The 13,999-nt window shown below is 34.5% G+C and overlaps 1 protein-coding gene across 1 annotated transcript in view; it reads left to right on the top strand.

Annotated features, from left to right (window-relative positions):
• The first annotated feature begins 3,470 nt into the window (after positions 1–3,470).
• LOC150110266 (armadillo repeat-containing protein 2-like) overlaps positions 3,471–13,999 on the top strand; it is a 51,326-nt gene continuing 40,797 nt past the window's right edge. The window contains exon 1 of the mRNA XM_090392425.1: positions 3,471–3,584. Coding sequence (XP_090248551.1) covers positions 3,536–3,584 — 49 coding nt within the window. The 5' untranslated portion in view covers positions 3,471–3,535. The remainder of the gene's footprint in view (positions 3,585–13,999) is intronic.

Below are 13,999 nucleotides of genomic sequence, written 5' to 3'. Positions count from 1 at the left end.
ACAACATCATGTCAACTTCTAGGGATGACCTCTTATTCTTACCATTTTATTATCCACTCTTTTGATAATTCTTTCTGTATTAATCTGGTAGAATCCCTCAACTAACTTGAAGGCCTCTATCATATCTCCTCTTCATATTCAAATCTTCCTGTAGAGAATTAACATCAGCAATACTCCTGATAATTCTACCTAACTGCATCATCAACAAACATATTAAGATCCCCAGTCAATCTACATGAAATATCATTAGCAAATAAACAGTAGGAGCACCAAGAACAGGACCCTGAGCCACACTACCAGTCACCTTCCTTTTCTGAGACACTGATCCATCATACACGACTTGCTGGTATCTTTCAGAAAACCAATCTGTTATCTAATCCCATCTTCTGCAGCTTATATACCAACTCTCATGTGGTAATCTATCGAATGCCTTTGTAAAGCTAAGAAAATCATTGTATACAAATCGCCCTTATCCAATATGTTCATCATCTTAAAACCTTAAAGCATATCACCTTGTAGTGTAATTATTTAATAAACACTTCATCAGTGTATATCATAGTGGTGTGAATGATGCTGTGCAACATGTAGAAGGGAGGCAACAATTAGGAGAATTAAAAGTGAAAGAATCGGAGGTGTATCAAGTGTTGCTCGGGTTAGATGTTAATAAGGCTGTGGGGATGGATGACATATCATTACATATTTTTAAAGAACATGCAAAAAGAGTTAGCCATGCCCTTATACTTGTTATTTATGAGAGTTGTAGTGGGTAAGGTTCCTGAGGTGTGGAAAGAAGACAAAATAATATCTTTCCACAAGCATGGTATGAGAACAGAAGTTTCCAATTATAGATTGGTCTGTATATCTGCAGTTGTGATATCAAAATGTTGGAAATGGTTAGAAATAGAATACAGGATTAGGTTGATGAACATAGGATTCTCTATGATAGTCAGCATGGGTTTGTGAAGGACAGGTCTTGTTTAAGCAATCTGCTTATATTTTATGATAACGTGAAGAATGTGTTGGATAAGGGAAAATCATATACGCCGATATTTTTGAACTTTGCAAAAGTATTTGATAGATTACCACATGATAAGTTGGTGTACGAGGACAGTAGTATATTGGTTAAATGGATCAGAGATTGGGTCTCTGAATGATACCAACAAGTTGTATGATGAAGCTGTATCTCAGAAACTAAAGGTGACTACTGGTGCTCCTTAGGGGTCAATTCTTCCCCCCCCCCCCCACTGTTTAACTTGTTTGTTAATGATATTTCATGCGGATTAACTGGGGATCTTCATATGTTTGTTGATGATGCAAAGTTAGGTAGAATTATTTAGGAGTGTTGCTGATGTTAATTCTCTACAGCAACATTTGAATTGACTTTTAGCTTGGACAGATGAGTGGGTTTAGTTTTAATATTAATAAATACAAGGTGTTATACTTTGGGATACAGAAATATAAGACAACATGCTGTATTGGTGGAACTGTACTTCAGGAAGTGGATGAGATTCGGAATCTTGGAGTGATGGTGGACAGTGGACTGAAGTACCAAGGGCACATTGCATGTGTTGCGAAGACTGCACATCTGTATAAGGCATTGGTCAGACCACATATGGACTAGGACTATTGTGCTCAGATTTGATCACCTAATTTTCATTGTGATGTGTAAGCACTAGAGGGGGGGGGGGGGGGGGCAGGTATAAATTTAATTTAATCCTTTATCCGAGTGTAAGCAAACAAAGTTTTCACCTGAAGTATCTTCAGGACTGGGGCAACTCATAGCAAAGGTGGACAAAGCTTCACATCACTTGCCTTAGTATCCCCTAATGCAAGGCACACCTCCTTGCAGACAAACTTCCAACTATAGAGGCAGGGTTCAAAAACGAATAGCCAAAGTGATATCAGGACTCTGGAGTGTTGGTTATGAAGAGCATTTGAGGAAATGTGAATTACAGAGGTTGGTGGATGGGAGGAAAAGAGGAGATATGATAGAGACCTTCGAGTTAGTTAAGGGATTCTATCAGATTAATACAGAAAAAATTATAAAAAAACAGTATATAAACAGTAAAAGTTGTATAGAGATGTGGTGAAGAAGGGAGTGAGAAGTAAAGTTTTTAGTTGGAGAGTTGTTAGTAAATGGAATGCATTGTCTGAGTGCGTTGTGCGTGCAGGTAGTAGTGTAATAACTCCAAAGCTCATTATGATAGACCCTGTTGCTCGTTGAGTGGATCACATGATAACTCTGTTGACTCCATGGAGGTTACCAAAATAATAATAAGATGTAAGCAGATTGCTGAAACAAGACCTGTCCTTCACAAACTCATGCTGACCATCATAATCTTATGTCCATCAACCCAATTCTGTATTCTATTCATTGCGAATTTTTCCACCATCTTGACTAACTGCAGATATGGACCAGTCTATAATTGGAAACTTCTGTCCTAGAACCATGCTTGTGGAGAGATATATTTTTTGGCCCTCTTTCCACTTTAGGAGCCTTCCCCACTGCAAGACCTTCATTAAATAACCAGGTCCAGGGCATGGCTAATTATTTTTGCACATTCTTTAAAAATACTTGGTGCTTTGTCATCCACATAGCACCAAGTGCCTTCCCACAGCCTTATGAATGTCTAACCCAAGCTACAGTTGATACACCTCTGATTCTTACACCCAATTCTCCTAATACTTGCCTCCCTTCTACATGTTGCACAGCATCATTCATGTCACTATGTTATACACTAATGAAATGAAACAATTCCACTATATCATTTGTTATGGTTACCCTTCTACTATATAGGGGATGATCACTTCACATCCATTGCCTCAGTATTCCATAATGCAAATTTCCTCTCAAACTTATATGTTGCCATACATTATGGGAAGGGTTTCTGCCCAAATTGGTTTTAAACCTTGATTGGGATCTCATCAATGGAAGTTGGAACCAGGAAGATACTAAGGTTAAATTAATGCAGAAGTCATATTTTTTCCCCATATACAGTTAGTAGAATGATGTATCCCTATATTCTTAAAATATTCTGGATCAGATAGTTATATAGCTGATGCATGAAGCAATTGCTGTTAAGTCAGTAGCCTCTGTATACAGTATAGTAATTATGAGGATACCTCACACACAAACTTCATTTGTTTGCACTTAGCTAGAGGATTAAAACAATAATATAATTTCTTGTCAAATATAATATATTATATAAACAAGCAAAAAATAAATAAATAAACTTTCTCTGTGTTACCAATCTTGATTGACTCATTTAATGTTTTTAGGATCGTAAAACATTTCTACTGAAAAGAGTAATAAAATTTGAATTGTGTTCAAGTTGATTATCCTCCCAAATTTATTATCAGAAAATTAAATACAGCTTGTAATTTTCTTGGCTTTTTTCCTTTATAGTTTTTTAAATTTAAAACTAATTATTTTTTTTGAATTTCAGATATATGTAAAAAAGAGGGTAATAACTATGTTGAGGACAGTGAAGTTGTTGTAAGCACGTTAGTCGCTGCCAATAACCTTACATATTACATGCCTGTAGGGTCTGAGATGGCTGTTTGGCAAATGAGGATAGCAGAAAGTAACTTCCTTTTTCTTTACTGATTGGTTTCATACACATAAAGCTAGCTTAATAATGCTTTCTTAATTATTTTTTACTAGTAATATTAGTGTATGACTTCCATTTTCTCATTTCATTGATCCATCAGGTAAATATACTGAGGTATTCATCACCACTAATGTACAAATTGTTCACATACACTAGAATATGTCAAACCTGAGCTGTTGTTGATGACATCTTCACTAGTAATCCTATCAAGTATATTTTGAAGAAAAAAAAAAACTTGACATGAACTGCCTACACATAAGTCTTTCTACTCATTTAAATCTACTAGAATGAAGAATCTTTGTTTGATTTCAAATAACTCAGTGGCATAGTAAGCAAGGCCAGGCTTCTCAGATTCTAAAACTTTGATTTCACTTGAATTCAAATTTAGCAGAATGTCTCATCTGTCCAAAATAAAAAAGTTGACATGAACTTGTTAGCCACTAAGCAACTAAAGAGGTAGTAATTTATCTTTGGTAGATAGGTAGTAAAAAAGACAAATGGTTTGAAGGTAGTGTATAGGTTGGGTGGGGGAACCTTGGCTCGCGTGCCAAACGTGTCACGCCAACGACTTTTTTCCAGCATGCAACCCAGGGCTCACCTTAAAAATAATTAAATAAATAAATACATATCCAACATCTTCACTGAGTTGTATATTTTAACTTAATAGAATTCAGTTTTATTAAGTAGAGTCATCACTGTCAACTGTTTTAGTAATAGTAAGTAATAAAATGAAACAAACATCCTATTTCCAAGGCATCTATCTCCATGATATACTAGCATACAAGATTTTTCCTGTTCAGTTGTTGCATCATTCGCCAGGCAGCTAGACGTGGCGTGACTCCTTTACCATCATTTTAGATATTTTTTCGTGTTTTGTAAAGAATTTATTGGTTTTCTAAAGTGTCTGTATATATGTGGATTTGTATTTAATTAAATCGTGTCATTAAAATATGGATTGGAAGCATTTATACTGTCAATTAATATGTTTAATTTATTAGATATAAATGCAAATTTTCTTTACATTGCTATATCATCATCAGTGGTTCTAGCAGGCACTTAAGCACTCATGACCTTCCAACTACATTACATTGCCATAAACATAAGTTATTGTTAAAGCTATGTGAAATGTATTATCAATATTCAGGATTATGAAGTGTCATCTGCACATGATTAGATGCCATGCGTACCCTTCTCTGTTATTGGCATGTGTGTAGGTAGGCTTATAATTGTACTAATTTTTGGTGTTTACTTAAACTTGGTAGGTGTATGCATAGAGTAATTATGATGAGATTTTCTGAGTCCAAATTATAATTTTTGTCAGAGTCCATACGTCTCTGTCCACATTTTTATACCCCATTATCTAATTTTTATTAAAGTTGGAAGCTGTATTGAAGAAAGCAATTTTTTTTTGTATGTACCTTGTGGTTGTAAAACTTTGGTCATTCAGTTGTAATTTACTTTTTTCCTTTTGCCTTTCACTTTATTCCCTTCTTGACTTCCTTTCTTTTTTCTCCTTTTTTTCTATTCATATTTATGCTATGTATATAAATATCTGATAATGGTATATTTTTATTTGCTTCCTACCCTTTACAGATTGTACAGAATGCACAATCACCAGCAAAGAAACATAGACATTCAAATGAAGAGAATATTAGAGAATTAGAATTTAAAGAATACTGGACTTGAAAAAATTGGTATGATTAAGAAAGATAATAAAGCATTATACATTTTGTGTTCCGAATCAGTTGTTTGTAGGACTTTTTCTAAAGAGACATTTTGAAACTGTTCATAAGAACTTAAGCAATAAAAGTGACCAAGAACAAAGAGAATTAATTTCTTGTGAACTGAACAAGACAAAAAAAAAAAAAAAATCCAATACTTGGACGGAATTTATTTCAGGCAGGCACGTAGTTCCAAAGTTTCCGCTAGTTTTGAGGTTTCAAAACTAGCAGCAAAACATGGAAAACTGCTCAATGATGGGCAGCATATTAAAGAGGCATGGCTAGAACATGCTCCTTTTCCTTTTTGACAATCTTTCAGAAAAGGTAAAAATTATTTAGCGTATTAAACATTTGTCTGTGAGTAGAAAACCAGTGAAGGATAGGATACTTAAGCTGGAAAAGAATACAGCAGAACAATTAACAAATGATTTGGCTTCATGTAAGTTCTTTTCTATTGTGTTGATGAGAGCATAGACATTACATCATCAGCTAGGTTAGCAATCTTTGCTTGATTTTGGTGTTGCGAAGTATGCAAAGAGATGATTAACCTTGTAACACTACCAGAGCATACCACTGGGGTTGAAATATGTAAAGCAGTTATGAACAAATTATCTATTCGGAAAATTGATAGTTCAAAAGTAGCATCCATCACAACAGATGGTGCACCCAGTATGATTGGTAAGGAAGCAGGATTTGTAAATCTGTTTGCAAAGCATGTTGGTTTCACTGATAAGTTTTCATTGCATCATACAGGAGGAGACTTTATGTGCAAAAGCTGGTCTAAATGAACTTCAAGAAGTGATGCAAACAGTAACCAAGGTTGTTAATTACATTTCTGCATGTGCTTTGAATAAAAAACAATTTCAGAATCTATTGAATGTGGTTGATTCGGTGTACAAAGGACTAATAATGTACAACAATGTTCGTTGGCTTAGTTGAGGTCTTGTTCTGAAACAATTGTTGAATACATGGATGAGATAAATCCTTTTTTGACTAATCAACAGATGTCTTATAAAGAAATGTATGACATCATGTGGGTTTGTAAACTGATGTTTTTGCAGATTTTTGCAAACATTTAGAACTTGAACTACAGGGATCTTGATGATATAAAGGCATTTGAAATGAAACTATGAGTTTTTAAGAGGGATATAGAACAGTGAGAGATTTAGATATTTTCCAAACCTAAAGAAATATGTTAATGATCTCCAAAAGGATGACAAAACAGACTGCAAAAGTCTTCAAAAGCTATTTTTAAATATCATTGTGTCAACTGTTGAGCAGTTCTCTCTAAAATTTGTTAAGATCGGAGAATCAGAAGAGACTTCAAAATTCATTAAGTATCAAGACACTATAAAACTGGATGAATTAAACTTGCAGATGTTTTCGTGGATAAATATGGATGATTTTGAAATGCAGTTGATTGATTTTCAAAGTAGCTCAATTTGGAGACAGATTTGTTGACCTCGGAGTTGACTTGGAAAATACTGAAAAGGAGCGATTAGAAACGTGAGTAACAGAGAGAAGTTCAGAAATCGAGGTACTAAGGACTTGGAATACTATTCCAGAAACTTTTGTATGTTTAAAAAAAAAGCCTTGCAACAGCATTACTATCCATTTTTGCATCTACATTTTCTTGTGAATCGTTGTTCTCAGTGAACTTTGTTAAGTCTCGTTAATAGGAGTAGCCTTACAGATGAAACTAGTAGCACATGGATATCTCTAAAGGTTACAAAATATAAACCCGATATAAATTATCTGTCATTAGTGATGCAGCAGTAAGTCTCATTGATGCTAAATAAATAAAACATCCACTATTTTTCTTTCTCAAGTTTTGATTTGATGTTTTCTGCAAAAAATGGTAAAGATTAACTTCTGTTTAATATGTTAGGTAGATAAAATAACATTTTATTTTATCTGTAATTTTTATGTACTACTCATAAGGGATTAAGAATTAATAAAAGAATATATTTAATTTTACTTTCTTTTATTGTGCTTTAGTCAAGTAAAACGATTGAGATTGTGCACTGTAATATACTGATAAAACTTGAAAAAATTTATGTGTGATTGATCTTTATAAAAAACAAACAAAACAAAATCAGGATTATTGTTTACTCTTTTTCTGATGTTAAAAATTGCATCTTTAAATTATGTGACTATATATGGCAGCTAGAATTACACTTAAAGGCAAATAAAAAAATATCCACACTACCAACAGGATAGAAGGAATTTTAAGTAAAAATTCCATCACTAATTTTACATTCATTCAATCTTACATGACTTACAATAATCACCCATACAATGTTCTTTAATTTTACTGCTCTAGTGTGATTTTGATTATTTGAAAAGGTTTTCCCAATACTTAAACGACGTCAAATTATTATTATTATTACTTGACACCTCCAGGGAGTTCAAAGACTCATCGAGGGAGGCCACCAACTACAACGAACCACATCATCTACATAAACGCCATCTACTGCCCACCACCACTAGCATTTTTGCAGACAATCACAAACATCCACGCCCAAGGTGGATTCGAACCTGTAGCCAATAATAATATGTTCCCCAAAATTTCGGTTGGCACTTGAGAAAATTTTAGACTTACAATAATTACCCATACAATATTCTTTAATTTTACTGCTCTGGTGTGATTTTTGATTATTTGAAAAGGTTTTTCCCAATACTTAAACGACATCAAATAATAATAATTATTATTATTATTATTACCTGACACCTCCTGGGAGTCCAAAGACTCATCGAGGGAGGGCACCTACTCCACCAACTACAACGAACCACATCATCTACACCAGTGCCATCTACTGTCCACCACCACTAGTATTTTCACAGACAATTACAAACATTCATGGCCAAGGCGGATTCGAACCTGCAGCCCCTTGGCTGGAGAGCGGATATGCTAACCACTCTGCCAGCCAGGCCAGCAATAATAATATGTTCCCCAAAATTTCGGTTGGCACTTGAGAAAATTTTGCATCAGAGATTTGGCAATTTTGGCACACACACTTATAAAGGTTGCCCACCCTTTATATAGTACTCATACAAATAATAATAAAATAACAACGAACTCTTGTTATTTTATTATTATTTGTATGGGTACTCCATGGAGTCAAAAAACTCATTACAGGAGACTCACTCTATCCATTAACACAATACCTATCATACATCTCCTTAAACCTATTCACTGTTGGGACACTCACAACCACCTCTGGCAATCCATTCCACTCATTCACCACTCTCTGAGTGCAAAACCTGGTCTGCACACCCTTACTAACCAGACTCTTAGACAACTTCCAAGTGCGACCCTTTGTTTTTCCCCTTACTCCATATGTATTGAAATATTTATTTTGTGTCAATCTTACAGAATCCTTTTAGTAACTTAGTTTCTATCATATTTCCTCTTTTGTCACTTAGTCACTCGTCTCTGAATCCTCTCCACCACCTCCCGATCCCCAAGAAATGCAGATGACGAAATCTGTGTACAGTAGTCAGCATGTGGCTGAATCATAGCCTTATAAAGAGACATAATAACCTCCCTGTCTTTCTTGTCAATGTGTTCTTCAGCATCCAAGTAATCCTCTGAGCTATTTTGCTCACTCTTGCAATATGTCATCTGAATGTCAAATCTACAAATTTTATTCCAACGTTCCTTAGAATATGGAAATTCTTTTTTATGTCAAAGTATAGTCTGGTTGAGGTATGATGTCTGTCAATAATTTTTAGATGATTGTTTTATTATATCCATTAATAATCAGTATGACTTATTTAATTCTTCTAACAGAGGGAATCAGAAAAGATTGTGAGAGCTCTGTGTACAAGAAGTTTAAAAATACTGGTCTTCAGTTAAGGTGTAAAGAAGGATGGGCATATCTGCCAGTTAAGGAAGATTTTCTATAAACTGAAAATTCAATATTTCCTGTCTAAGTATAGACTATTAAAGTATCCAGAAAGGAAAGACTGTTGTTGGATTCATGTACAGTAGTGAACTCGATATAAGAGTATATGGAGTTTATTTTATCCAAAAAATGTAGTGATTTTGTCTCTGAGTGGGACCAAACTGTGAAGATATCATTCAAAACTCAAAGGAATGGTCATGAGCTGTCCTCTCTCATCATCTTTAACTGGTAACTTCATGAAGCATCTAGAAAGTTAACTCCTCAGTACCATTTTCCTTCAACCTTATATCTGGCTTTGATTTGTGGATGACATTTTTGCAGTTTCATTTTGTTTAACTGACCATAATCACTGATTATGGTTAGTTAAACGGTTCCAAAGATTAGCTCTGCTCACACAGTTTTTTGTATGTTAATGATATAAGTTCCTTTTTGATATCTTAGTTTGTAATCATTCTGCCATTTATTCACACAGAACTCTCATATCTCAGAACTCTTATTTCACACAGAACTCTCATATCTCAGAACTCTCATAGCTACTCCTTATAAATTGCTTTTTCGAAGTCAACTTTCAGATCCATCAGTTAAAATTGGTTTGAAACACTGTCTGAAAACTCATATTTCTCACATAATGCTCTATTAATGTTTTGGCAATTTCTCTTTTATTCCTTATAATTTTTTTCTGTTGACTGCTTACCATACCAACGTTTGTTTGTTCTGTTATCTGTGTTCATATTTATTTTGCTATCTTCACTCAGAGTTGTGTCTGAAATGTTTTTCTCGTCTTATAGGTTCTCCATTGACAATGCAGTTGATGTTTCCACTATTTCTCATAGTTTTTGTCATGTTCTGTTTAAAATCATACACCATCTTAGATTAGCTCTACTTACACTGTGAATATTAATAAATCCATGATCTTATCTGATATCTTAATTTTTAATGTTCTCTACTATCGATCATATATTTTCACTCCTGTAACTTTTCTCACAATTCTCGCACCTTCAGTCTCCATCTTCATTGGATCAACTTGATTTCTAACTGAGCTCTCAGATATCTATAACTTAAATTCCTTTGAATATTGTTTTGTATTTTTTCTTTTAGTGTAAATTCCAAAGGCTGTGAATGTGTTATACATTTTAATATCATAGGTGGACCAAAGGTTAGTTAATCTTGGAACCCTGCTCTAGAGCCCAAACATAACATGTATTTGTTACACCATTTTGGGCCTCTAATAAGAAGGGTAGTGGTTCTATACCAGATGGCAAAAATTTTCTGCTTCTTAAAAATCTCACAAATGCATTCTGTAGTGGAATTTGAACACAGAGCTTGTTGGTCATAGAATAGAAATGCTACCAACACAGCTATCCAACAGGCATACTGTATTCTGCTAGTTAGATGTAGTATTAACTAATTTCTCTGTTATTCCATTTATCAGATTGCTCTCCATCATATCAGCACTGCTTATTCTGTTATCTGTTCCTCTGCTGACTCATTTATTGTTTTCTTCTGATTTTACTACTGAGCATCTCTGGTTTGGTACTTGTTGTCAGACACTTTTTCCCCGAGTAATATTTATATATTACTGAGGAAATATTTGATTCAGCAGTTCACATTTGAAAGCTTCTTGAAACTTTTTCCTTAACTCTTGGCTACTACTCACTTTTTTTTTTATCCTGATTAAAAAAAAAAAAAAAAAAAATTAGGTGGTATCACCTTGTTTCATATCCTCTGTATACCGAAGAAACAGTCTGAAGACATCACTTTCAACAATAACATAAATAGACTTTTTCTTATTACTTGTGGGCTCTCTTCATATAAATAGCAATGACTATTCCACATCCTGAAGAAAGAGCCAGCAGATACAGCATTATTATTAGTCCTATGTTTGTTTGTTTGTTTTTTCCAAATAATTATCATAGTTTTTTCTTCTTCTTTTATATCAGTTGCCTTTTCTAATGACTAAGAATTCCTTTACTGTACTAAGTGCACCTTCACTAGGAACAGAGACAAAACAGTCAAATTGTCAAGTTTCCCATTTTAAAATGTACCCACATTGCTCAACTTGTAATTGCCTCCCATTCAGGAAGGTTATATTTCTGCATAGTATTAAATGCTATACCTATTCCTTTCTTTTCTGCTCTGTTTCTTGAATTTAATGATCATCTATTTATTTTTAAAAGATTCTCTCCTATTCTCTCTTCTTTGTCTGTAATTCTCCTGCTAGATCTGCCATCCATTTATGTTTCATATGTTAATACTGCCTATCTTCAATTCTACTGAAGTTACTGCAATAGCTCATTTACTGCTGATCACACTGGGTCTCTGATGCTGACATGGACTTGTTTCAAGCAGCCTTGTTAATTAGGCACTGCCCCAGCTGTCATATGTGGGATTCTGTTGTACTGTTTTTAGGGATATGATTACAGAGAAATGGGAGAAATTACCCTTGGAGCCTCTTTTCCCACTGGTTGCGATTAAAAAATGTTTTACTAGTTTAAGCTAATACAGATTACAGTTTGGTTAACATCTAAAATTGACAGCACATCCTCAATTTGTTCATCATCCAGACAGATAACTACTTAAGAGATGTAGCAGAAGGCAAGGAGGGTTGAATATTATGTCAAAAACAGTCAGAAGTCATGATTGTGGGAAACCCAGTCACCTCTCAGTCATCCAGCTTTGATCCTTAAGCAACCTCATTACATAGCAATCGTACTGTGTTAGAAAGAGACTGTTAATGGGAGCTTTAAGATGTGTTAGATGGGATCAGTTTCAAGTCATTTTGAATTCTGACCAGTGGCAAGAACACTTACTGATAATAAATAGATCTTGGAAATAATAAAGTGGTTATTTATTTGCTTCTAGCAGGTGGATAAGCCGACTAAACAGAAAATACTTCTGTTTATTGACAAAACTACGTATTCATTTGCAGATTATACCAGTTTTATGATTTAGATCATTTCCATACGTGTGTGTGTGTGTGTGTGTGAGAGAGAGAGAGAGTGGGTGAGTGAGAATTCCATCTGGAGGTTGTAAATTCTTATACATTAATAATATGGTTGAGTTGGATAAGTGTTTGATAATTCACTTTCCCTACTTTAGAAACCAAATATAGATTTTTTTTCCCAAAAGAACAGAACCTTTCATAGATTCTCACATGCATAACAACTACAGTTTATAGGATGATACATAATTCATTCCCTACTAGAGTAATTTATTGCATCACCCATAATACCACAACTGTAAATTATTGGATATTTATTTGACTGTAACAAATCTATTCATATGTATCCTTTCACTCAGATATGCTGGTCATATGCAAAGGATGCATATCTGATTAATGCTGATTGAAATATAGTTACCTACACCTTTAAAAATTTTTAAATACAAATAGTCGTAGAATTTTTCTTAATTATTGGTGAATTAAACTGGAATGCAAAAAGTTTTTTCCCATTCAATATAGTTTTGATTTCTCTAGAAAGTATGCATAACAATTTTTCATATGCCCAGAAGATGGCAAACCAAATGCATGAGATGATTTGTTGCATTCCCCCTATGGGCAAGTGCTGAACAGCACAATTTGTGTCATGCCTAGAGTGAATGTGTTAAAGGAAGAAATATTTGGAAAAAGAAATTAACTAACTTATTTTGTTATTAAATTATTAAATTGATATTTTGCTTTGGTAACCAAGGCACCTATATAGACACAGAGAAAGGAATGTATGCACACAGAGGCACAACAGCAGGAAGGCAGACACTGACCGAGTGCAAAATGGCATAATCCTAGAGTTTTAATGGTGCTTGTACAAGCACAGTGATGTGGATTTTGATTGTTCAGTTGACAGTTTCATCATAATAGTCCAAAATTTGTGGGTGCAAGTTTAGATGGAACTTTCTCTCATAAATTTTCAAAACTTTCAAATCTAGCAATTCCTTCCTCTGTACAAGTTCAGAACAACCAAGGAAATTCTTGGATGACCACTAGTTCCCCCCCCCCCCATGGCAGGTGGCATTTTCCTCTGCTTAAGAGGCATTGCACAGCATGGATGCTGAAATTTGCTGTTTTGCTGTTCAGCTTCATAGAAAGTGGGAAACATGCAGTTAATTCCATCTTTTTTACTGCTGAGATAGGCACTTTGAGGTAAGCACAACTAGAAAGCAGGCACTTAGTTCTGTTTTTTTTTTTTTTGTGTGTGTGTGTGTGTGTGTGTGTGTGTGTGTGTGTGTGTGTGTGTGTGCATGCGTGCGTGCAAGGGGGATATGGGTAAGCATTTAGATGTAAATATGCAATTATGGCAGCTGTATGTATTTGGATCAGGAGAATATATAAAGCTTTGATAGACTGCATCTGAACCACTATGGACAGATTTAGTCTCCAGAATTCCAAAAACAGAGTGAATACATAGGCAAGAAATAAAGATGATATTGGAATTGTGGAATGTTGGGTATGAGGACACATTTTTGGAAATGTAGACTACAAAACCCTGGTGAATAAGCAAAGCTGGCAGGATTTAATAAAGACATGCATGTTGATAAAAGGATTTTATAGGTGGGTGAAATCTTTCAGTATATGACAGGAGGGAAAGAGAACAAGGAGTGATCTCTGGAAGTTGAGAAGTGTGTGCAGGAGCTAGGTTTTTCTCTCTTGAAAAGTGAGAGGAATGGTTTGCTGGTATGTCATTTCATAAATAAACCCTTTGAATTCCTGGATGTACCTATATAGCAGTATTAATAATATACAGTGCAATTCATGGTTTATGTG

Source organism: Typopeltis vanoorti, chromosome 1, assembly GCF_054136105.1.
Source record: "Typopeltis vanoorti isolate ZY-2024b chromosome 1, IOZ_Tvanoo_1.0, whole genome shotgun sequence".
In the NCBI taxonomy this organism is placed as follows: domain Eukaryota; kingdom Metazoa; phylum Arthropoda; class Arachnida; order Uropygi; family Thelyphonidae; genus Typopeltis; species Typopeltis vanoorti.
Note: the sequence above shows the minus strand (reverse complement) of the source record. Positions and strands in the feature narration are given on the sequence as shown.